Consider the following 26,157-nt stretch of genomic DNA (forward strand, 5'->3'; position numbering starts at 1 on the left):
TCCTGAACCAATCTCGGAACATGTGGTTATACACAACATTGTTTCCAAAGGTCTCGATCGTTCCCATGACCCTCCAGCATCGTTGGCTCTATTTTTAATCCCGGTCCCTTTGGTGTACAGTGTGTCCATCGTAACATCTCTGGAGGCTATTTCAAAGCAAATTTCCTTGAATTTCCTAACTTGCACCTCATAATTCTCAAAGCATGTGGAATGTGAGATCCATAAGGGCAAAGCATCAGATCTGATCGTGGTTTGTTGACGCATTTCGTTAGATGACTACACTGATGTCATAAAGGTTTTGTTGTGAAGGCACCAAGTAATTATTAAAGGATGTGCTTCAGTGGCTTAATTTATAGGTGAGGTGAATTCCAGTTTTGATTTTGTTTCCAGGAAAAAAGTACTGAAACCCTTTTGTCAGAGCAGAGACTAAACTGGTAGGAAAGACTGACGTGCATGGGTCTGGATGGGGGTAGTGGTAAGTGAGAGGATCCTGTGCGCTGCCAAACTGTTTTCAGCAGAGATCAGAGACTCCCTCTGGGCCACTCAAGGACTTAAAGGGAAGGTGTGTGTTCCTTAAGGAATTCTCCCTGAGAGCAGACAGGGACTAGTTGGTGTGTGACGGGAATAAAGTCAAGAACCCACCAGCTGATGATCCTGTACATAAAGACCCACCTCCACGTTGGTCATCGCTCGCTAATTATCAGGTGATTTTTGTCTCAGGCCTTTTGGCCACCGAGTGCATAATGCATGTGGTGCAGCTGGAGCACGTGTGGGTGCGTGCATGAAACCGTATCCTCCTTCCAGCTTTTCTAAGACGGGAGCTTCCGCGGCATGTCATCGTGAGAATGCAGCCGAGGCTTTAAGTAATCAGGATCTGATTTCGCATCGTCACCTTTGACGTAGATATTACCTCTTAAATGTTAGTTGTCTACTTCAAATTACTCGAGCCTGTTGCTGGGCAGAGTTGAGGCTGTAGAGTGAATAGAATAAAAATTAGATCCATAAGTATTTGGACAGTGGCGCAATTTTTATGATTTGCTTGTGTACCCGCCCACAATGAATTTGATATGAAACATGTGCTTGTACTGTTCGATTTCTACTTTTAGTGCAAGAAGTTTAACAAAAATATGAATAATTTAAGAACTGAAGCCATTTTTTTATTTGTTTCTTCCATTTCCAAAGCCCATAAATAATTGGACAAATAATTGTCTTTAGAAAAGTAAAGGGGATGGATACAAAGTCAATGATTTCTTTTGCATCAGTCGTTAAGAAATACAAGCAGTACAGTACTGCATGATAATGGAGCAGAGAACATCAGTTTTACAGCAGTATCGTGCCCTAAAGGCGCTACAGTCATCTGTGGCTGTGATTGGAGAAACTGTGCAACTTTTATCTGTTGCATCACCAGTAATACAGTTTCATGGTGGAGTTTCACAGAGAACGATTTTCTTAAACGTGAAGTTTTACCTACAGTTTGCCAGAAGGCACATGGGAGGCTCGAGCCTAGATTTGATCTGTTTTGTTGTATGAAAATGTTGCACTGTGCCACTCCACCGTGAAGCTGCCAGTGATACAACCGACAGAAGTTGCACTGTGGACAGTCTCTCCAATAAGAGCCACAAAAGCCAATCAGTCAATCAACAACTTTATTAATCCCACAAGGGGCAGTTTCATTTGAGTAGTCCGTTAAAAAAACACAATAACGTAACAACATATAACAACAATAAAACTAATAAAAACAAATAAATACTACAAGCGAAGCTACGCGCAGCGGCACAAAGCTTGCTCATGGTACACTGTGTCCCAAACAGGAAGTGCCAAATTTTGAGTCCACAGTGAAACAGGAAATGTCAAATGTTGAAAAATTCCTGCTATGGGTGGAGCTAGAGGGGAGGCCAGGATGGCAGTGGGCCCCCAGAAGCTTTATCCATGCTAATGCTCCCCAGAAGCATTTACTGAAAAAAGGTCTGAAGGACCTAAATGACGCGGTGAGATGCTGAGGAGCTTCACTTGTTCATGTCCGTGAGATATACATATTGGCTGTGATTGGAATTGTGTAGGATTTTAGTGTGGCTGCAGGAAAAAGGAGGGTGGTCTTAGTCAGTTTATGTTGACTAGTACTGTTTTTTTTTGTGTGTGTGTTTTTAGCCTTGGTGAAGATCTCCCCTTGTAGTTTGACTTAATAACAGAAGGAACCACCAACAAAGAAGTGTTGCACGCAGTTGCTGGAATGTTAAACGATGTTGTGATTGTGGGTTTGTGCAGCAGACAGACTGGTTGTTTCTTGGTGTGTTTTTGACTGGAGCAGCTGTTTGAGCTTCTCCCGTGACCACTCAGCCGAACACGGTCGAGTGCCACTCTGTCATAATCCTATCAGGCATGCAGCACAACTCGGAGGAGAAACACATCTTTGCTGTAAAGAAAAATGCGCAACTTAATTTAAGACTGAAGTCAGCAGACTTGTTTTTGGCTGGAGGTGTAGATGTGAACACGGATGTTTGGTCTGGCACGTTGCACAGCTTGATACATCAGCCTTCGGTGCACCTCGTTGGATAGAAGTCAGGACGTGACCTACTGTGTACGGCGACATGTTGACCCCTGCAGTTAAGTTTCAGTGCACCCTGCAGTAATTTCTCATGCGTTTGACGGTGGAAGAAAAGTGGATTTCAAACAATTTGTTGGAACCTGAACTGTTTTGCAAAAAAAAAAAAAAAAATTTAAATAATTAATCCCAAAGCTGTGTGCAGCTGTGCGTCATATTTCAAGAAGGTGTTGCAAGTCTGTGACACCGGAATTCTGTGTGAGTCATAAAACCTGGCAAGTTCATATGACTCTGTATGATTGAAAACTTACTCTTTTCGGGTCTGGGAGTATGCACCGGTACCACACCATAAAACCACCAAAGGTCCCAGATGGCAATTACTCAAGCGGACATCTGGTCCATCCCCACCTCTCAGAGTAACAATCTGCTGCAGCCAGGTGAAATGTGGGCATGTTCTGCGGCCACTGGGGTCCTCGGCACTGAGGCGTCTGTGTGCTGGATCAGATCACGCACAGAGAAACGCACCACGTGTCCAAAATGTCATTGCTGACACCTGCAATTTTGTTGTGCATGCAGAATGATAAAGATCTTGAACATAATTTCCGAATCTGATGTATGGTGGTCACCAAGGACCCACTGATGGTCATTTACTGTAAAATTTCCTTTGTTTTTATGAAGTTTAGAGGTCAAAAGTCAAACGAAAATGTGGCCTTTATGACTGTAGAGATGATGCAGCTAGAGGTGGTTTGTTTATTTATTTCATAGTTTTATGTCGAAAAAGTAGGACTCCTGCTGTCATGACTTCTTATGTTTAAATTATACTTTTTCTTCCAGAGTAGGCTGAACATGGTGGTACAACAGACATCGTAGCGGTGACGGTGGAGCAGCAGCGAACGGATCAGAGATTTTGGGATTAAATCATTACATATGGGTGAGACTGAAGATGAGCGCACATCACAGGCCGGCCAGCTCTTTGAAAACTTTGTCCAGGCGTCCACCTGTAAAGGGACGCTGCAGGCCTTCGGTATCCTGTGCAGGCAGCTGGAGCTGGATCCGCTGGACTACAGCAACTTCTACAGGACCCTGAAGGTGGCGGTCAGCTCCTGGAAGGTCAAAGCTCTGTGGACCAAACTGGACAAAAGGGCACAACATAAAGTGTACAACCAGAGCCAAGCCTGCCAGGGCACCAGGGTAAGAGACCCGGGCGGGAAGGATGTGTGACACTTTGAAATGTTAGGACATCGTAAATCAGGTGGTACGATGGTGGCCACGAGAAGCCACAACACTAGCACATGCAAAGAGCACTTACAGATACAAAATACACCTGCACCAATTCAACAGCAGGTCATTTGCATGACATTTGTCTTATGCATCTTCCTGTTGAATTGATCTCTTTTCTATTTACTGTCATTGTGTGTTAACTTGTGGTTTCTACGGGTCGCTGTAGTTTCCTCGCCTGAGAAGTGGGGAACCCAAGAGAGGTCAAAAAAGATCCTATTTTTTTATTTATTTATTTTGTCTTTGCTTTTTTCTTGTGAAATGCTGTTCTATCACTACAGGCATCTTAAAATGATTTAAATTTTACAATCTGAGTGTATAATGCCCCGAATGATCTCCTTACAACTTAGAGTAGACATCCGATTTGTGATGAGCCGTTTCTGTTCTGGTGTTACACAGGAAACATGTTAGGAACCACCAGCTTCAAGGATTTGATAGAAGTGGTCAGAGTTCTTCCTCAGCTTTTGGAAAGTTCTTCGTTCTTAACCCATTTCTGCTTCCATGTACAAATGAGACGACATGACATTTGTATCTGCAGCCAGATTCTATTAATCACATGTAATGTGCATGCATGCACAGGGGTTTAGATATGCCTGTTTTATGGTAATTACATCTAATCCTCAGAGGGCCAAAAAACAACAAACAATAACAGTAGTAGTGCAGTGCCTGTAGGAAGTCTGTATTCCTATAGAAAATTGAGAGCTTAAGTAGATTTCTCATGGATGGTCATATGAGGCTGCGTTTCAAGGTGAGATGTACAAAGAGGTGTACTTATTTTAATTATATTATTATTTGAATACAGTATGTCATACTGTTTAAAAATTTTTTTTTTATAAATTATATGAAAATAAACTATTCTTACTAAAAAAGATTATTGGAAGAGTTAAACAAAATTAAACGGAACATTTAGAATATTTAAAACAGCAAAATCAGTATCCCACCTCCTGAACACAGCTTATTTAAACCTGAACTCACAACAAATATGATTTTATTCAGCTTATTTACTTAAAGAAACATTGCACAAATAGTGGGAAATTTGTTGTTGTCAGCAAGAACAAAAAACAAAAACAGATTTTAGCTAACGTCTGCTCAGTGTTGTCAAGTTGAACTCAGTCATAAGGAACACTGACATCTTGCCTTTCACAGTAAAAGTATTTGCTGGGGTGCTGGCATTAAACATTTCACTGTTAAATGGTGCGAGCAACATGAACTATGTGTTGTTTAACTTTGCTACCAGTAGCATCAGAGAGCCACGTCATCTTGGAAGTACGAATGTTACAATGTTAATCAAAATAAAGGTTTTGAAAATTAATCCCCAAAATTTTCATAATGAAGGATACACAGCTCATAGTGCTATGCTCAAGCCATATCTGAAAGCTGAGGTTGATCTAACAAACGGAGAGATATGTGAGCCACATACACACATACAGACTATGGAAAGGTTTGGGGTACAGTAACATGCCTAAATTAATAATAATAACAAAGAATAAAAAGCAAAGGCTGCTAAAATGATCTAAACGTATCTATAAAAATTAGTGAATCTTGGTGCCTTTAAGGCCTGTTTTGGGACAGTCGAACCTTCACACAACACTGAGGAAAGCAAATTCTCAGATTTTTTTTTTTTTTTTTTTTTTTTTTTTTTTTTTTTTTTTTTTAGGAATTTGGTTTCTTAGTAATTTTTTTTTTTTTTTTTATGGAACTACAAACTTTTTGACATCGTTTCTCCCTCATCCATCTTCTCACTGCAGTCATCTGTATTAATGATGTGATTCACTAAAAAGCGCTCAGCATTTCTCTGGAAGAATCGATGAAATGGATTATTTTAATTTACACATTAATATGAATATGTGATCGTCTGTCTGTAGATGCTAAAACACAAGAGGCGGTTCATGATGTCATCTTCTGGGTTTGAGCTGAAACCATTAAGGATTCTGTTTAACTTTGTGAATCCGTTTGTCTGTCGATCCGCGTGCTGATGTCATGTCTCCGTGTCGTATCCAAGCCCTTTATCACCGCGTGGGAACAACTTCACGTCTTCTGTAAGGAGAAAACAAAGATAAGATGTCGGGAGGGGAAACAGGCTGGAAATGGGACAGGGATGGGCCAAAAATAACAGCTCACTTCTTATCGCCCCCCCCCAAACTGGATATTTACAGATGTATTTTGTTTTGTTGGTGGAATATTCAGTAAATCTCATCCCCCAAACTGGATTACACCTGAAAGTTAGTTCATATCTAAACTTTTCCCAGGCAGTTAATTTCCTGTCGTGACCAGGAAATGACACGTGACCTACAAACACAGACGACCTTTGACAGACTGTTCCTCCGCTTCTTCTATTTCCAAATATTGACTCTGCCTGTTGCTTTTCTTTCATTCCCTCCCCCCTCCTTTTTTTTTCCTCCTTCTCTCACACCATCTGAACATAAACCAGCAGCGCCCGTTACTGCACTCGCAGCCTGACACGCTGCCCACATTCCTTATCATCCACCACCTCTTACATACTCATCTTTGTAGTGTAGTAATAGTTCTGCAGCGGTGGAAGAAACCTCATTTCAAGCTAGATGCAACTTCAGAGCTACACATGTTGGAAGAAGTCTTTGCTGTGGCTGAATTCATACCAGATCCTTTCAGCTGGATTTAAACTGTGACATAATGTGCTTTTCTCTGATTTTGTACATTTCTGTGTAGAAACTGCCCCATTCACAACCCTACCTTAAGGCCCCTTTACACATAATGCAAATTTGGTCAATTTGAGCATAAAATACATGAAGCAGGAATCGTTTGCAAATCTTGTAAAATTGTAGCTGCTTCCAACGCCTTGTACACCTGTTGCTACAACTTTTGCGCACACCAGCGGCTGAAAAACAGAGTGTGCGCTGTGAGAGCCCATCGAACCCACTTGCGGCAGGTGTCAGCCAAATTCCAGCTGACACGCAAACATCTAACACCGCTCGCATGGCACTTAGAAAATGTGTGGCCATTTGCGCTATTAACATGACAATGTGTGGCCATTTGCGCTATTAACATGACAACAGTCAGCAGACAATCACTGTCGTGCTCACAGTGAAATTTGTTTAAATTCCCCACGAGTGTGGGGAATCTTTGGTCTGTACGCTGAACTGACAGGAGGTGTGGCCGCCGGCAGAAGCAGCTCTGGAGATCTGTCAATGTGGACATCCCAGCTGGACACACGTACTGTGTTTGGACGGACATGGACTAACAACTGCCCACTGTGACGCGCGTGTCCGTTTGCTGTCATCACATGGACATAAATATAAACATATATCGCTGTGGCAATGGGCTGCAATGAGCGAGCGAGCACGCGCACACACGCTGCAGCCCATTGACAGGCTGCCCCCAGGTCAAAACAGACCGTCAGATCATAACACGCAGTGGGAAATCTGACTGTTGCTTCACCCACATGACCTCTGTTCCACATGACACGGTATCTGTCCTGCGGCGCCGGCAAGACAAGTGTGTGGGCCCGATGTACACGCACCAGCAGATGTGTACATAATGAGACGAGTGAATTGCTTCTCATTAATGTCATTTCATGACTGTACGTCTGTGACCATGGGTCATCTACAGAGGAATAGACAGATCATTTTTATATCGTCTGCTTGATAAGAGGGATTCAATATAATGCGGTGTTTTTATATGGTGTGTGTTCATGTCCTTCCTGATATCAGGCAGTTTCCTGCACCTTACTACTGAGCTACCATTGCTGGACTGTGAAAAGTTTCTGACTGCCAACCAGAGCTTTTGAAAAGCGCGGGTTCGAATCCTGTGGGTGACATGTATTTATTTTTTTTATTCTTACATTGCGCAGCTGCTGGCACTGTGTTCCTGCGTGCACAAACCCTTGCACCGGCATTGTGCACGCCTGCCCATCACCGCAATGTTTCGTGGTGCGCTTATACGAGCTGTTCTGACGGGAGTTGCTCTAAGTTGTACATATTCACACTATGTGTGAAAGGGCCCTTACTCCAACACCCCCTTACTTTTATTTATTTATTTGTTTGTTTTTGCAGATAAGATCATCCAAATCCTTTCCTCAGGGTTGTGTGGACCACTGTTACAGAATTGGAAAATAATGCTTTATTTCTCTGATTTGGTTCCTTTCTGTGCAGCAAAGCTCACTATTCACTCACTAACTTGCCCGACCACCCCTCACTTTGTTTGTTTTTTTTTTTTTAAATCATGGTTATGTGCAGTGGTGGGCACAGCTAACCAAAAAGTTAGCTTTGATAACTGGTAATCAGCTAACTGAAAAGTTATCTTTTTTAATGCTAAACCGATAAACTGCCTAAAAACATATCAGAAGCTACAGATAACCAATAACAGATTACTTTAAATTTTGCCTCCCATAGGCTACTAAGAAGCTGATTTTGTATCTATCAGAATTTCTTTTTATCAGAAGCAAAGCTTCTGATAGAACCAATGGCATCACAAACCCAAACAGCCAATGAGCCAGCACTTGTCTTTGTACACTCTGCCCCCTGCTGTAGGAGAACGCCATTTAGCCTGATAGGATGCAGTGGTCCCGCGATGAGGCAGAGGTCTTGAAATGGAAAGCAGGTTTGAGTTATGGTTTTGCTTTAAAAATAAAATTATTCCAGATAGAATAACTACATTAATGTAAACTCTTAAAATGTACAAAGTGACATATAACACATCTGTTAATTTTAAAATAATGCACTAATTCTGAAGATTTGAACATTAACACACAGATGCCGAGAGGGGATTATGGATAACTAAGCCTCCGCTCATGCTGATTGGTTGATTCATTCATTCTGTGTAAAAACCAACACAAGTGAATCAATGCAACATGTTGGTGTTTACAAATAAATGTGCTTTTGTAAAATGTCATTTTTTTCATTTGTATAAAAAAAAATAAATTTTCAAGATCCCACTAGACGGCGCCTAAGTGCACACGTGATGACATCACAACTCTATCCATTTAGGGAGACGAGGTTTCTTTCAATAACAAGAACTGTTAAAAAAAACTTTCTCGTGTGTTGGAATTGTGTGGCAATAGGAATCGCCTTTTGATTGCTTGACTAATGATGTCAGTCGCACAAAGAAATCAAATAATAGTGAAAACAGTGCAGTGTCATAACGCATCAGTCAGTCACTCCGTGAGGTGTCATAGCATCCCACTGGTTAGCGGCTCGGTGCGATGTTATAACAGATCAGTCAGTCGCTCCGTGAGGCATCATAACATCAAGCCTGGTTCACATGGCAAGATAATTAGGCCGATATCGGACCCGATCTTCCCCTTCCGACAATCTTAAGGACGCCCCAACAATCGTGATGACGCTAAATATAATCTTATCAGATATTCCTGCCATGTGTGGTGTGTTAAGAAGGATGTGAGGAGCTAAATGTGACATGCAGCCAATCAGAAAGCGAGGTGTTTGACCTGGGAATGTTCGTGTGTGAAATCTTTGTGTGGTTTTTACCTTGTGGCTGACACCACACACTCTACAACTAAGCCTGTCAGAATATATTCACGAGAGTTTTAGGCACAATATACAAAGAGTTTAATGCTGTTGTCCATGTAGAGCCTGATCAGAGCGTCTCAAATGCATTTCTCCTGTCGTGAGCTTTTACCCATAATGCACTGCGCACACACCATGTCCATACTAAAACCTTCAAAATTAGTGCATTACTTTAAAACTAAAACATATATCTGATATTTTCACTTTCATAAAACTTCAGACGTGATGTTAATTTAAATAACTTGTCTGAAATTAGTTTAGTTAAAATTCTAACCATAAGTTAAATCTCTATGCCTCTGGATGACTTGGGTGCTATTGCCAGTGTATTAGTATGGTGTCAAAAGAAATGAGTTGTTTTTTTTCTTTTCTTTTCTATGACCAGTTCTCCTTTGCCTGCAGAGGATAGCACAGTTTATTCGAGAACCAGCTCTTCTCTGTTTGTAGAGGATAGAACTGCACATCTACTACAAAAAACTGTCTACAAAAATGTTAGCGTTCTAAAAATTATTGGACCAAAACGTATCGGAAGATAATTGGTCCGATGATGGTTTTCAAAGTTATCTGAAAAGCTAATCCAATAATGAAAACATTATCTTCAGTAATTAACTGTGCCCACCACTGGTTATGCGTATAAAAAGTCCTTTCCACAGGGTTGTGTGGATCAGTAAAAAATAAATAAATAAATAAATAAATTAACAATAATAATAAAAAAATAGATTGAATGGTTCATTTGTCTTTTTTTTGGTGTCCCCCGCCACTAGTCTGTGACTCACTCAATCACCTTTCTCGCTTTCTTTTATTTATGTGGCTAAATGAATACAAGAGCCTTTCTGAAGGGTTGTGTGGACCACTGTTAAACAATCATAAAATAACAATTTATTTTTGATGATTTTAGTAAATTTCTGTGTTGAAGCAGGCGTCACTCACCCCATTAACTTTGTACCTTGTTTTGCCCTTTTTTCCCTTTCCCTCACTTTCTTTTTTCTTTCTTGGCTAAATTTAGGCAGTATCCTTTCTGCAGGGTTGTGTGGAGGTGTGACTGTTGTCTGTTTTACAGCATATCCACTGTGAAACAATCACAAAATGACAGCTTACTTTTTGATTTAGTACATTTCTATGCAGAAATGCTCTTTGTCTCATTGTCAGACACACCTGCATTAAAAATGTGAAACTTGGGCCACCGTAAAAAAAAAAAAAAAATACTGTAATTTGCCACGCCTACATTTTAGTTTTTCTCATTTTATTTATAATTTAAGGTTTCACCAGACTATAAAAAACCTAATATTGGTTCACATTTCACTTTTTTTTTTCTTTTTTTTCTCCCCTCAGTGTACTCCTAATTTTTATTGTCCATCCAGCAGGTAGTGGTGTTCAGCAGCTTGGACTATTACATAAGCAACAAAAATGGGCTTTTTTGATTAATTAGGTGCATCAAAAATCACAAGGTTTGAATCCATTTTCCTTCTTAAATGGCCTTTTAATATGGAGACATACAAAATGAGAGCATTCATTGTTTCTGAGGTCTTGTGTTAGCAAACTGGAAGGGTTATGTGCCTAGGCCTTTCCAAAGCCTGTAAAAAAATAATTTAACATTTGTTGGTTAAAATCTTTGTAATGCTGTGAAAGGTAGCACCACCCCGATCTGTATTGATGTTGTGTATGTTCAATCCTGGTCAGTGTTTGATCATCGGCGGGGGCCCGTGTGGTCTTCGTACGGCCATCGAGCTGGCCCTGCTGGGCTGTAAGGTGGTGGTCATTGAGAAGAGAGACACCTTCTCCAGGCACAACGTGCTCCACCTGTGGCCCTTCACCATCCACGACCTCAGGGGCCTCGGAGCCAAGAAGTTTTACGGAAAGTTCTGTGCCGGCTCCATCGACCATATCAGTGAGTGTCAATGGTTTTGTCGTCCCCGCATGAGCTCGCCGCTATGCAAATAGCGGTTTTGTTTCCAGTTGCACCCCTCACCCCAAACTGTGGCTGATTTATTGACGAGTCTTCATCAGGTCACAGTGAAAGTAAATGTTTCTCCCGTGTGAAAAATTGATGTCTTCTTTCTGGTGATGTCGTGACAAGAGAATTTCCATGTGCGTAACTGCATTTATTATCCCCCATCTTTCCGCGGCCTAAGTCACGACATTCAGTTCAAGCCAGTGAATGTGTCAAAATAAGTCATTTGAATGTGCAGTGCACGGTTTGGGAGTTAGAGGTCAAAATCCAAATGTGCTACTATAGTGCCCCTTTGGGTGGTTTTTTGTTTTCTTTTTTTGTACCAATTCTGAAAATGTCACCTCTCCAGCTTTTATGGTCTTGGCTCCAGTATGACATTTAGTGAGGAGAAAACAAACAAACGGATAACTAGACCTGCCAGCAGGCATACAGGGGTCCAAGCCCACGTTTCTGCAAAGAGTTTGAATGTCGCTTTGGCAAACTTTTTTCTTCTCTATGGGTTTGACAGTGTGACGGACAACACTGCCACCTACTGCTAATAAATTCATCTTCTCTTGAAACCTAAACGTGCTTTTCACGAAAAATCGTCACAGCAGCTGCACTCAGAATGCTGTAAAAAGGCTTTTTGTGAAAGCTTAATCCTAGAACTTGGGGGGGGGTTGCTGCTGCGGTACACTAAGGGTTGGACAGACAAGTTGACCAGTCAGTCTTACAGCTGCGCATTGACCAGGGGGCAAATGCTAATTATATTTTTCTGAGATCGAGTCTTTTCAAGATGGTCACAAACAGGAAAATGCACATGTTTACCTGTTTGTCAGCTCAAAGATGAATTTCTGAATTTAAATCCTGTGCTGTTTGTTCAATCGGTACATTTGCGCGTAACTTTGACACTTTGTGGTGACAAAGTCAGAGCTGTTCTCAGTGTCTTCTGGCTATATTTAACAGCGGGCATGATGACGGCTGTGAGAGTGTAAACCTGTGAGTTTTTTTTCCAGTAGCCCAGTTTGCCGCAGTTCTTCACAGCCTCTCCAGAGTCAGATGTTTCCATTGGCACAGCTTTAGTGTTAGTGTTTAGGTGTTAATATCTCCATGCAAAGATCAGCACTCTAACTGCTGCATGCAAACTCGTCCCCCACAGAGCAGCCGCATGTAAAGATGAGCTAATAAAAATGGATCCTTACATTGGTCCTCCTGCAGAGGCGGCTGCATCTGTGTCCCTGTCCAACATGTTGAGGCACCTTGACACTTGCACAAATTTAATTCTGCACACTGCCATGGAATCTTGCGTGCCAATGAGTAAACTTGTCATAAACTGTGCGCGCAGTGACATGCACAGTTTGCGAATTGGTTGCACAATGTCCCCTGTTAGTTCACACAAGTGGCATGAAATTTATGCGTGCCATAAATTTTATTCATTTCAAAATCTTTACACATTAGCATGCAGCCGCACCCAGCTCACGGGCAGTTTACTCATTGGCATTTCTAAATTACGTGCCAGTGCAGGGATCAAATTTTGTGCAAGAGTCAAGGCACCTTTAGGCTCTAACAAGATGTCTTTCATATATGCAGAAAATTACATTCTGCTGCAGTTTTAGGTTTGAAAAAGGTTCCGTGGACATTGTGATTTGATGTACTTTGTAGTAGAGATGGAGTGATATGCTAAGCATCATGATTCAACACTTATCATGATGCATAGTTACACCCTTGATTTTGTAGGAACTAATCGTTGGGATGGAATGTTTACCTCTATTCACGGTGGTAGTAGACTAAGCAGCTTGTCCCATACTTCCCTATCTTCGGCACAGTCCTCTATCTCTTCCTGGAGGAAACCAGCTGGGATATATAATCCCTCCAGTGTGTCCTGGGTCTTTCTCATTTGGACGTGCCTGGAAGTCCTCTCTAAGGAGATGACCAGGGAGTATTCTAACCAGATGCCCGAACCACCTCACCTGGCTCCTTTTCATGTGAAGAAGCAGTGGCTCTACTCAGAGTCCCTCCTGGATAATTCAACATTTCACCCTATCCCAAGATTGTGCTTGTATTCGCAACCTTGTTTTTTCATTTGTTAGCCAAAGTTCATGATCATAGATGAGGACTGGAGCATAAATCGAGAGTCTCACCTTCTGGCTCCACTCTTTTTTCACCATGACTGTCTGGAAGAGCATCTGCAGAACATCAAACACCACCCTAATCGGTCTGTCGATCTCAAACTCCATCTCTGCACCACTTGTGAACAAAACCCCAAGACACTTGAACTCCTAAACAGCAGTAACTCTCCTCTGGCCCAGAGGGAACAATCCACCCTTTTCCAACAGAGGAACATGGTTTCAGATCTTCACCCCAGTCACTTTGCACTTGGCGTCAAACCAGCCCAGCGCGCATCAGCAGCCACTTAATGTTAAAGTAACCAGTTATTCCCTCTCCAGCCGTAAAGTTTGTTGAATCACTTCATTCATTTGCAGTGCATCAGGAAACTATTCACAGCACTACACTTTTTCCACATTCTTTTATGTTACAGCCTTATTCCAAAATGGATGAAAGTCAATTTTTTCCCTCAAAATTCTACACACAATACCCCATAATGACTATCTGAAAAAAGTTTTTTGTGAGATTTTTGCTAACTTATTTATATATATATATATATATATATATATATATATATATATAAACAACTAAGAAATCACATGTTCGTAAATATTCACATCCTTTGCTGAATAATTTTGTTGATGCACCTTTGGCAGCAATTACAGCCTCAAGTCTGGTTGAATATGACACCATGGGTGTGGTGCACCTATCGTTGGGCAGTTTTGCCCCTTCCTCTATGCAGCACCTCTCAAGCTCCATCAGGTTGGATGGGGACATGTGATTGCTTAGTTTTTTTTTTATTTTTATTTTTGAATAAATTTGCAAAAATTTGTCATTATGGGGTGTTGTGAGTAGAATTTTGAGGGGGAAAAAAATTTACTTCATTTTGGAATACGTTTGTAACAAAATGTGGAGAAAGTGACGCGCTGTGAATACTTTCTGGGTGCATGGTAAGACCCAGCTCATGACTCTTCTGCTCAGACAGCTTTTTGGTTAACTTGTGTTGTAGTATGAAGCTCTGTTATTATGCAGACATTTTCCTGTATTTTGTTTTATGGTGCTTTATGCTTATTACATTTCCAATTTTAGTATTTAATCATGTTTGTGCAGTAAGCGTTACAGAGTATAAATAGTTATTGAGTTATACGTGCGCATGCTGTTTGTATTATTTACGGTGATAAGATGTTCTTTAAGGTGACAGCCTGTCCTTACGTCTGGTCATTTTGGTACTCGGTGACCTGCACGTTTTCTTCCAGGTATCCGTCAGCTCCAGCTGATGCTGCTGAAAGTCTGCCTCATTCTGGGAGTGGAAATTCACGTCAACGTAGAGTTCGTCCAACTTGTTGAGCCTCCAGAGGAGCAGACTGATGACAGTAAGTCTGTTATCTGTAGGCTGAGTGGCTTTAAAGACTTTCCATGCATTCCTTTTCACCATATATGGGCGGCACTCTGCATGCACAACATGCTAAAGTGATTAGAAATGTTCCGACACAGGATGCTTTGGCAGCATTTTGTGTGACGGCTTCACTGTCAAGTTGATTAATAATTTTCTTGTGCTTTTGGAAGTGCTCTAAAATATTCCAGACAGTGTAAACATGTCATGTGCCGAGTGTCCTGCTTTAGCACATCAGTGAACCTGACGCAACCAGTGTCTGAATTAGACCGAACTGGAAAAAGTACCCTTGGAGAAGAAGCTGCTGTGTTGCACTTGGAGAAAGTCCAAAAGGGTTTATTTTGTCATTAGTGCACAGGTGTCAGCGGAAAATGCTGGAGTCAGGACTCTGTATATTTAACTCCACGGTGGATGAATCCCAACCAGAGCAGCTATTTTCATATTTTTCTCTCTCCACAAAGGTGACATAAAGTTTACAACCACCTGTTGTGCTCCAACTCTGTTTTTGATATCTCAGTCTGCTGCTGCTTTACGCTCCGTTTACACCGGACTGAGACCTATGTAAGAACTACAAGATCATGACATTTTGTCAGCTCTCACAAGTCCTGGCTGGTCTTCATTGTGATCTGTCATTGGCGTTTACACCAAGGTTGCATTGCGACTGAATTGTGCAAGTGAAAAATATGTTCATTTCTGCGATCAGTGATGCAAACCCCGTGCAGTCAATTGAGTCTATTACGACCCACAGGATCAAGACGTGAGAGTTTATCAAGACAGATTATGAGACCAAGTATCTGTTAACTGGTTGCACAACCTGTGTGAGTGTTTTAAACAGTTTAATACACTCACACACCTGTTGGAGAGTGATGGCGACCAAGAGGGATCTTTTTTCTATCCATGGAAACCCCATTGTGACCATCCTGTAACCCCAGTAGGAGTTAGTGAGAGTGACGGCAAGCAGAGGCTATTTTTTGATCGCAACTCGGTGTAAACGGGGTGTTAAAGTTCTTTTAGACTCTGTAAATGCTGTAGAAGTGATCAGGTTTGTCCTGTGCGTCATCAGGTCCTGGGTGGCGAGCTGAGGTCCAGCCCTCTGACCATCCTGTGTCGGAGTTTGACTTTGAAGTAGTGATTGGTGCCGATGGACGCAAAAGTACATTAAAAGGTAAGTGAGGAGGAAATGACACCAGAAAAAAACAAATGCAAACAGCTTGTTACGGTGGACACCTGGAACATCGAACGTTGTAGCACTCTGATCTGCAGACCGGAAAATGACCACTTGGTGGGTCAGTGTGTCTACCATTTGTTCTGGTTGCTTTAGCAGTCTGTATACTGAAGGAGAGGTCAAGAGGTGCCTGGAAAAACCTCATGGGGGGGTCATGCCTTCAGTGAAGTGAGGTGTTTGGAGATGCAGGCAGATGAAGGTCCAGGTCTTTGGGGTACTGGTGTTTCCAGTCTTTGTGTATGTATGATGGTTAGACTTGAGCACTAACCAGAGACTTAAAGCAACAACTGGATGTCTTTGGTAGCAGCTTTCTCCAGAGAATCCTCCTTTAACACGAACGACTTGGTGTCAAATGAGCGATTACTTCAGGATACTAAGACAAGAAGGATGACTGGCGTTGTCGGTGAAAATGTACCTTATATTCTCTACGTGTACTAGTCTGGCAGCTAAGGGACAAATTTTAGGGGAATCATGCACTTCTATACAAAAGCGCCAAAACTTTACCAGAAGTACTTTATAGTGTCCTGAAGTATATAAGATCGGGAGACATTGAATCCATAAACGTCTACACTCTAAAAACTTGGGTTTAAGAGAATAACCATTTTCAGCCTTCTACAGCATATAATTCATGACAAACTCTTATCTAAATGTCTTTTTAAGTTCATAATATAAACTTGAAGGTTATGAAAACTGTATTAAGGCTAAGTAGGGGTGCTTTGAATGTACTTCAATGTGCTTACACTCTTAGAAAAAGCGTTAATCTAGGGAAAGTGACGAAATATTGTCTAACTCATTGTGAATATCAATATACCTATGCAATATAGCTGTTTGCGAGCATAGGGCAAAGGAAAGATGCTACTCATGCACTCTAACATATTTACACTCTAAAATAAGTGTTTGAATGGGGGTCGGGTGCAGAGAGGATTGGGTGGCGATTGAGGGCGGGTGGCCTGGCGGCCCGGTCCATGTTCACAGCCCCTGGCTGTTGGGACGTGGAATGTCACCTCGCTGGGGGGGAAGGAGCCTGAGCTTGTGCGGGAGGTTGAGAGATACCGACTAGAGATAGTCGGGCTCACCTCCACGCACAGCTTGGGCTCTGGTACCCAACTCCTGGAGAGGGGCTGGACGCTTCATTTTTCTGGCGTCGCCCATGGGGAGAGGCGGAGAGCTGGGGTCGCATTGCTTATTGCTCCCCAGCTCAGTCACCAAGTGTTGGAGTTCACTCCGATGAACGAGAGGGTCGCGTCCCTATGCCTTCGGGTGGGGGACAGGTCTCTCACCGTTGTCTCGGCCTACGGGCCGAGCAGCAGTGCAGAGTACCCGACCTTCCTGGAGTCCCTGGGAGGGGTACTAGATAGCGCTCCGACTGGGGACTCCATTGTTCTCCTGGGGGATTTCAACGCCCACATGGGGGGCGACAGTGAGACCTGGAGGGGGGTGATCGGGAAGCACGGCCTCCCCGATCTGAACCCGAGTGGTGTTCAGTTGTTGGACCTCTGTGCTAGTCACAGTTTGTCCATCACGAACACCATGTTCGAGCACAAGGGTGTCCATAAGTGCACGTGGCACCAGGACACCCTGAGCCGGCGGTCGATGATCGACTTTGTAGTTGTATCGTCTGACCTTCGGCCACGTGTCTCGGACACTCGAGTGAAGAGAGGGGCAGAGCTGTCGACTGATCACCACCTGGTGGTGAGTTGGATCCGCTGGGAGGGTAGGAAGCCGGTAAGACCTGGCAGGCCCAAACGTATCGTGAGGATCTGCTGGGAACGACTGGCGGAACCCTCTGTCAGCGAGGTCTTCAACTCCCACCTCCGGGAGAGCCTCTCCCAGATCCCGGGGGAGGTTGGAGACATGGAGTCAGAGTGGACCATGTTCTCCACCTCCATTGTCGATGCGGCTGCTCGTAGCTGTGGTCGCAAGGTCTCTGGTGCCTGTCGCGGCGGCAATCCCCGAACCCGGTGGTGGACACCGGAAGTAAGGGATGCCATCAAGCTGAAGGAGTCCTACTTATCTTTGTTGGTAGGTGGGACCCCAGAGGCAGCTGACAGGTACCAGCAGGCCAAGCGTGCCGCAGCCCGTGCGGTCGCAGAGGCAAAAACACGGGTCTGGGAGGAGTTCGGGGAGGCTATGGAGGACTGTCGGTCGGCCTCGAAGAGATTCTGGCAAACCGTCCGACGCCTCAGGAGGCAGAAGCAGCTCTCCACCAGCACTGTTTACGGTGTGGGTGGGGAGCTGTTGACCCTGACTGGGGATGTTGTCGGGCGGTGGAAGGAGTACTTCGAGGATCTCCTCAATCCCATCATCACGTCTTCCGAAGAGGAAGCAGAGACTGGGGACTCGGAGGCGGACTCATCCATTACCCAGGCCGAAGTCACCGAAGTGGTTAGAAAGCTCCTCGGTGGCAAGGCTCCTGGGGTGGATGAAATCCGTCCTGAGTACCTTAAGTCTCTGGATGTTGTGGGTCTGTCTTGGCTGACATGCCTTTGCAACATCGCGTGGCGATCGGGGACAGTGCCTCTGGATTGGCAGACCGGGGTGGTGGTCACTCTGTTTAAGAAGGGGGACCGGAGGGTGTGTTCCAACTATAGGGGATCACACTCCTCAGCCTCCCCGGTAAGGTCTATTCCAGAGTACTGGAGAGGAGAATTCGGCCGATGGTTGAACCTCGGATTCAGGAGGAGCAGTGTGGTTTTCGTCCTGGTCGCGGCACACTGGACCAGCTCTAGACGCTCCATCGGGTGCTCGAGGGTCCATGGGAGTTTGCCCAACCAGTCCACATGTGTTTTGTGGATCTGGAGAAGGCATTCGACCGTGTCCCTCGGCGCACCCTGTGGGGAGTGCTCCGGGAGTACGGGGTCCGGGGTCCTTTGCTAAGGGCTATCCGGTCCCTGTACGACCGCAGCAGGAGCTTGGTTCGCAGTGCCAGTAGTAAGTCAAACCTGTTTCCAGTGCACGTTGGCCTCCGCCAGGGCTGCCCTTTGTCACCGGTTCTGTTCATTATTTTTATGGACAGAATTTCTAGGCGCAGCCAGGGTGTAGAGGGGTCTGGTTTGGGAATCACAGAATCTCGTCTCTGCTGTTTGCGGACTATGTGGTTCTGTTGGCTTCGTCAAATCAGGACCTTCAGCGTGCACTGGGGCGGTTTGCAGCCGAGTGTGAAGCGTCCGGGATGAAAATCAGCACCTCCAAATCCAAGGCCATGGTTCTCGACCGGAAAAAGGTGCTTTGCCCTCTTCAGGTCGGTGGAGTGTCCTTGCCTCAAGTGGAGGAGTTTAAGTATCTCGGGGTCTTGTTCACGAGTGAGGGACGGATGGAGCGTGAGATCGATAGACGGATCGGTGCAGCATCTGCAGTGATGCGGTCGCTGTATCGGACCGTCGTGGTGAAGAGAGACCTGAGTAGGGGGGCAAAGCTCTCGATTTACCGATCGATCTACGTTCCAATCCTCACCTATGGTTATGAGATTTCGTTCATGACTGAAAGAACGAGATCGCGAGTACAAGCGGCCGAGATGAGTTTCCTCCGCAGGGTGGCTGGGCGCTCCCTTAGAGATAGGGTGAGGAGCTCGGTCATTCGGGAGGAGCTCGGAGTCGAGCTGCTGCTCCTCCACGTCGAAAGGAGTCAGTTGGGGTGGCTCGGGCATCTTTTCTGGATGCCCCTGGACGCCTCGCTGGAGAGGTGTTCCGGGTACGTCCCACTGGGAGGAGGCCCTGGGGAAGACCCAGGACACGCTGGAGGGATTACATCTCTCGGCTGGCTTGGGAACACCTTGGGGTTCCCCCGGAGGAGCTGGAGGAGGTGTGTGTGGATCGGGAGGTCAGGGTGGCTTTGCTTGAGCTGCTGCCCCCGCGACCCGACTCCGGATAAAGCGGAAGAAAATGGATGGATGGATGGATGTTTGAACAGAAAGAAATGCTTTTTTCTTAATTACAAGAAATCAATTTTGTTTTTCTGGCCATAACCATTATTATTATTGTTGTTGTTGTCATTATTATTTTATGTTATTGGTATTAAGACGATTATCACCATATTTTTTAACTGAAAACATTGTAAATACCTGGTTGGCAAACTTCCTAGATATGCACAAATGTTTCATGAATATTTTTAATGAACTACTCTCTACAGCTTTCATGCTAGGAAGATCACAGTGATCTAATTTTATGTCTCAGAGGTAGAGGCCTGTTAAAGATCCCTAAAGGCCTGAAATGAGTCCTGTACCTCTTTCCATTTTGAAACATACCACCCTGCTAATGTATAAGGATGTACGACGACGTAAGAAGCTGCATGACGGACGATACATGATCACATAAGCTCAGTATAGCTTTGCACTAGTTGCAGTAGCCATTCTCTACAGCTTAACAATGTCCAATCTTGATCATTGGCCCCCTACATAATAACCATATGATCGTATTGTCATATGAATAGCAAAACATACACTGTATTATCAATCAATCAATCAATTTTATTTATATAGCGCCAAATCACAACAAACAGTTGCCCCAAGGCGCTTTATATTGTAAGGCAAGGCCATACAATAATTGCGTAAAAACCCCAACGGTCAAAACGACCCCCTGTGAGCAAGCACTTGGCGACAGTGGGAAGGAAAACCTCCCTTTTAACAGGAAGAAACCTCCAGCAGAACCAGGCTCAGGGAGGGGCAGTCTTCTGCTGGGACTGGTTGGGGCTGAGGGAGAGAACCAGGAAAAAGACATGCTGTGGAGGGGAGCAGAGATCGATCACTAATGATTAAATGCAGAGTGGTGCATACAGAGCAAAAAGAGAAAGAAACACTCAGTGCATCATGGCAACCCCCCAGCAGTCTAAGTCTATAGCAGCATAACTAAGGGATGGTTCAGGGTCACCTGATCCAGCCCTAACTATAAGCTTTAGCAAAAAGGAAAGTTTTAAGTCTAATCTTAAAAGTAGAGAGGGTGTCTGTCTCCCTGATCTGAATTGGGAACTGGTTCCACAGGAGAGGAGCCTGAAAGCTGAAGGCTCTGCCTCTACTCTTATAAACCATAGGAACTACAAGTAAGCCTGCAGTCTGAGAGCAAAGCGTTCTATTGGGGTGATATGGTACTATGAGGTCCCTAAGATAAGATGGGACCTGATTATTCAAAACCTTATAAGTAAGAAGAAGAATTTTAAATTCTATTCTAGAATTAACAGGAAGCCAATGAAGAGAAGCCAATATGGGTGAGATATGCTCTCTCCTTCTAGTCCCTCTCAGTACTCTAGCTGCAGCATTATGAATTAACTGAAGGCTTTTCAGGGAACTTTTAGGACAACCTGATAATAATGAATTACAATAGTCCAGCCTAGTGGAAATAAATGCATGAATTAGTTTCTCAGCATCACTCTGAGACAAGACCTTTCTAATTTTAGAGATATTGCGTAAATGCAAAAAAGCAGTCCTACATATTTGTTTAATATGCGCATTGAATGACATATCCTGATCAAAATGACTCCAAGATTTCTCACAGTATTACTAGAGGTCAGGGTAATGCCATCCAGAGTAAGGATCTGGTTAGACATGTTTCTAAGATTTGTGGGGCCAAGTACAATAACTTCAGTTTTATCTGAGTTTAAAAGCAGGAAATTAGAGGTCATCCATGTCTTTGTCTGTAAGACAATCCTGCAGTTTAGCTAATTGGTGTGTGTCCTCTGGCTTCATGGATAGATAAAGCTGGGTATCATCTGCGTAACAATGAAAATTTAAGCAATGCCGTCTAATAATACTGCCTAAGGGAAGCATGTATAAAGTGAATAAAATTGGTCCTAGCACAGAACCTTGTGGAACTCCATAATTAACCTTAGTCTGTGAAGAAGATTCCCCATTTACATGAACAAATTGTAATCTATTAGATAAATATGATTCAAACCACCGCAGCAGTGCCTTTAATACCTATGGCATGCTCTAATCTCTGTAATAAAATTTTATGGTCAACAGTATCAAAAGCAGCACTGAGGTCTAACAGAACAAGCACAGAGATGAGTCCACTGTCTGAGGCCATAAGAAGATCATTTGTAACCTTCACTAATGCTGTTTCTGTACTATGATGAATTCTAAAACCTGACTGAAACTCTTCAAATAGACCATTCCTCTGCAGATGATCAGTTAGCTGTTTTACAACTACCCTTTCAAGAATTTTTGAGAGAAAAGGAAGGTTGGAGATTGGCCTATAATTAGCTAAGATAGCTGGGTCAAGTGATGGCTTTTTAAGTAATGGTTTAATTACTGCCACCTTAAAAGCCTGTGGTACATAGCCAACTAATAAAGATAGATTGATCATATTTAAGATCGAAGCATTAAATAATGGTAGGGCTTCCTTGAGCAGCCTGGTAGGAATGGGGTCTAATAGACATGTTGATGGTTTGAATGAAGTAACTAATGAAAATAACTCAGACAGAACAATCGGAGAGAAAGAGTCTAACCAAATACCGGCATCACTGAAAGCAGCCAAAGATAACGATACGTCTTTGGGATGGTTATGAGTAATTTTTTCTCTAATAGTTAAAATTTTATTAGCAAAGAAAGTCATGAAGTCATTACTAGTTAAAGTTAAAGGAATACTCGGCTCAATAGAGCTCTGACTCTCTGTCAGCCTGGCTACAGTGCTGAAAAGAAACCTGCGGTTGTTCTTATTTTCTTCAATTAGTGATGAGTAGTAAGATGTCCTAGCTTTACGGAGGGCTTTTTTTATAGAGCAACAGACTCTTTTTCCAGGCTAAGTGAAGATCTTCTAAATTAGTGAGATGCCATTTCCTCTCCAACCTATGGATTATCTGCTTTAAGCTGCGAGTTTGTGAGTTATACCACGGAGTCAGGCACTTCTGATTTAAAGCTCTCTTTTTCAGAGGAGCTACAGCATCCAAAGTTGTCTTCAATGAGGATGTAAAACTATTGACGAGATACTCTATCTCACTTACCGAGTTTACGTAGCTACTCTGCACTGTGTTTGTATATGGCATTAGAGAACATAAAGAAGGAATCATATCCTTAAACCTAGTTACAGCACTTTCAGAAAGACTTCTAGTGTAATGAAACTTATTCCCCACTGCTGGGTAGTCCATCAGAGTAAATGTAAATGTTATTAAGAAATGATCAGACAGAAGGGAGTTTTCAGGGAATACTGTTAAGTCTTCAATTTCCATACCATAAGTCAGAACAAGATCTAAGATATGGTTAAAGTGGTGGGTGGACTCATTTACATTTTGAGCAAAGCCAATTGAGTCTAATAATAGATTAAATGCAGTGTTAAGGCTGTCATTCTCAGCATCTGTGTGGATGTTAAAATCGCCCACTATAATTATCTTATCTGAGCTAAGCACTAAGTCAGACAAAAGGTCTAAAAATTCACAGAGAAACTCACAGTAACGACCAGGTGGACAATAGATAACAACAAATAAAACTGGTTTTTGGGACTTCCAATTTGGATGGACAAGACTAAGAGTCAAGCTTTCAAATGAATTAAAGCTCTGTCTGGGTTTTTGATTAATAAGCTGGAGTGGAAGATTGCTGCTAATCCTCTGCCTCGGCCCGTGCTACCAGCATTCTGGCAGTTAGTGTGACTCGGGGGTGTTGACTCATTTAAACTAACACATTTATCCTTTCTGTAACCAGGTTTCTGTAAGGCAGAATACATCAATATGTTGATCAATTATTATATCATTTACTAACACGGACCTAGAAGAGAGAGACCTAATGTTTAATAGACCACATTTAACAGTTTTAGTCTGTGGTGCAGTTGAAGGTGCTATATTATTTTTTCTTTTGAATTTTTATGCTTAAATAGATTTTTGCTGGTTATTGGTGGTCTGGGAGCAGGCACCGTCTCTACGGGGATGGGGTCATGAGGGGATGGCAGGGGGAGAGAAGCTGCAGAGAGGTGTGTAAGACTACAACTCTGCTTCTTGGTCCCAACCCTGGATAGTCACAGTTTGGAGGATTTAAGAAAACTGGCCAGATTTCTAGAAATGAGAGTTGCTCCATCCAAAGTGGGATGGATGCCGTCTCTCCTAACAAGACCAGGTTTTCCCCAGAAGCTTTGCCAGTTATCTATGAAGCCCACCATTCAACCATGCAAACACCCTTTTAAAAAAAAAAGCAGGATACAGGGCTAAAATCAAATGTCTCCCGCTTTGACATGACTTAATATAACCTAAAGAGTCCCTGGACAACGTTTGGCGCTTTTGTAAAAAAGTGCACGATTCTATCCCTTAACTGCTGGACTATACAGGATCCAGCACATCGAGGACCTCAGTAACTGAAAAAGGCAAGGGGGGGCACCTACGTCACCTGGGCGTGGTATATAGATGGCAGCTTTCAGACAGTGAGGATGGACTGACCAGATGGGTTTATTGGTGTGGGTGTGGTGGACACACGACACCAGCACATGCTGTCAAACCTGAATTCAGCAAGATTTTTATATTATGAATACACTATTAGTCAGAAGTTGGATATACTGTACTTTCTCATTCAATTGAATGAAATTTCATGGAAATGTAAAATATTAGCATATGTCGAGTAAGAGTTGACCTTTTTCCCCTGGCATTGCAAAGGTTTTTTTTTTTAATGGGATATGAGGTTAAGTGTTGCAAAGTAGCTTCGTAAAGCTGGGTAAAGTATGTTCTTAGAACTCTTTTTGCAACAAGCTTAATGGATTATATGAGTAAAGTATGTCATTACTGCTTGGTAAGCTGTATACTCAAGGGTGTGGGTGTGTGTGTGTGTGTGTGGTAAACAAGTTCATCCCTAACCAAGCATTTGTTTCACCATACCTATTGAAAAAAACCTCCCTAATGTGTCCTCCTTGTAATTAAAGATATTTGCTTGAGTTACACCTCTTAAGTCATTTAAGAAAACTCAAAACCCCCTTTAGAATGTTTCATTTTCAAAGTTGTCTTAATGTTTCTAGATTTACCCCTTTAGCCCTCATTTACTGTGTTTCTGGAGTATAATCAGTTTGTTTAGTAGTTTAGGAGGTCCTGTGAGTTACACTCTGGTATGATTTATTTATACTCATCTTCATCTGCTTATCTGGGATCAGGTCGTGGAGGAAACAGCTCCAGTAGTGGGACACCAGACTTCCCTGTCCTGGTCACATTAACCACCTCTGACTGGGGGATCCCAAGGCGTTCCCAGGCCAGTGTGGAGATATAATCTCTCCACATAGATGGACGTGCCTAGAACACCTCTCTAGGGAGGTGTCCAGGGGGTATCTATACCAGATGTCCAAACCACCTCAGCTGGCTCCTTTCAACATGAAAGAGCAGCGGCTCTACTCCGAGCTCCTCACGGATGACTGAACGTCTAGCCTTATCTCAAAGGGAGACACCAGCCACCCTCCTGAGGAAGCCCATTTCAGCCGCTTGTACCCGCGATCTAGTTCTTTCTGTCATGATCCAACCCTCATGACCATAGGTAAGAGTAGGAACGAAGACTGACCAGTAGATCGAGAGCTTTGCCTTTTGGCTCAGCTCCCTTTTCATCGCAACGGTACAGTAGAGCGAATGCAACATTGCCCCTGCTGCACCGATTCTCCGCCCAATCTCACGCTCCATTGTCCCCTCACTCATGAACAAGACCCTGAGGTGCGTGTGTATTTATGTATGTATATGTGTTTGTGTGATTATTTATATATACACTCAATAAAAATATAAACGCAACACTTTTGGTTTTGCTCCCATTTTGTATGAGATGAACTCAAAGATCTAAAACTTTTTCCACATACACAATATCACCATTTCCCTCAAATATTGTTCACAAACCAGTCTAAATCTGTGATAGTGAGCACTTCTCCTTTGCTGAGATAATCCATCCCACCTCACAGGTGTGCCATACCAAGATGCTGATTAGACACCATGATTAGTGCACAGGTGTGCCTTAGACTGCCCACAATAAAAGGCCACTCTGAAAGGTGCGGTTTTGTTTTATTGGGGGGGGGTGGTATACCAGTCAGTATCTGGTGTGACCACCATTTGCCTCATGCAGTGCAACACATCTCTTTCGCATAGAGTTGATAAGGTTGTCAGTTGTGGCCTGTGGAATGTTGGTCCACTCCTCTTCAATGGCTGTGCGAAGTTGCTGGATATTGGCAGGAACTGGTACACGCTGTCGTATACGCCGGTCCAGAGCATCCCAAACATGCTCAATGGGTGACATGTCCGGTGAGTATGCTG

General features: G+C 43.3%; 1 protein-coding gene across 3 annotated transcripts in view; it reads left to right on the plus strand.

Annotated features, from left to right (window-relative positions):
- mical2b (microtubule associated monooxygenase, calponin and LIM domain containing 2b) overlaps positions 1–26,157 on the plus strand; it is a 170,303-nt gene that overhangs the window by 43,687 nt on the left and 100,459 nt on the right. For all 3 annotated transcript variants that reach the window (XM_034177202.1, XM_034177203.1, XM_034177204.1), the window contains exons 2-5: positions 3,377–3,733; positions 10,999–11,206; positions 14,611–14,727; positions 15,811–15,912. In XM_034177202.1, coding sequence (XP_034033093.1) covers positions 3,470–3,733; positions 10,999–11,206; positions 14,611–14,727; positions 15,811–15,912 — 691 coding nt within the window. In that variant the 5' untranslated portion in view covers positions 3,377–3,469. The remainder of the gene's footprint in view (positions 1–3,376; positions 3,734–10,998; positions 11,207–14,610; positions 14,728–15,810; positions 15,913–26,157) is intronic.

This window comes from Thalassophryne amazonica, chromosome 8 (assembly GCF_902500255.1).
Source record: "Thalassophryne amazonica chromosome 8, fThaAma1.1, whole genome shotgun sequence".
Taxonomy (NCBI): domain Eukaryota; kingdom Metazoa; phylum Chordata; class Actinopteri; order Batrachoidiformes; family Batrachoididae; genus Thalassophryne; species Thalassophryne amazonica.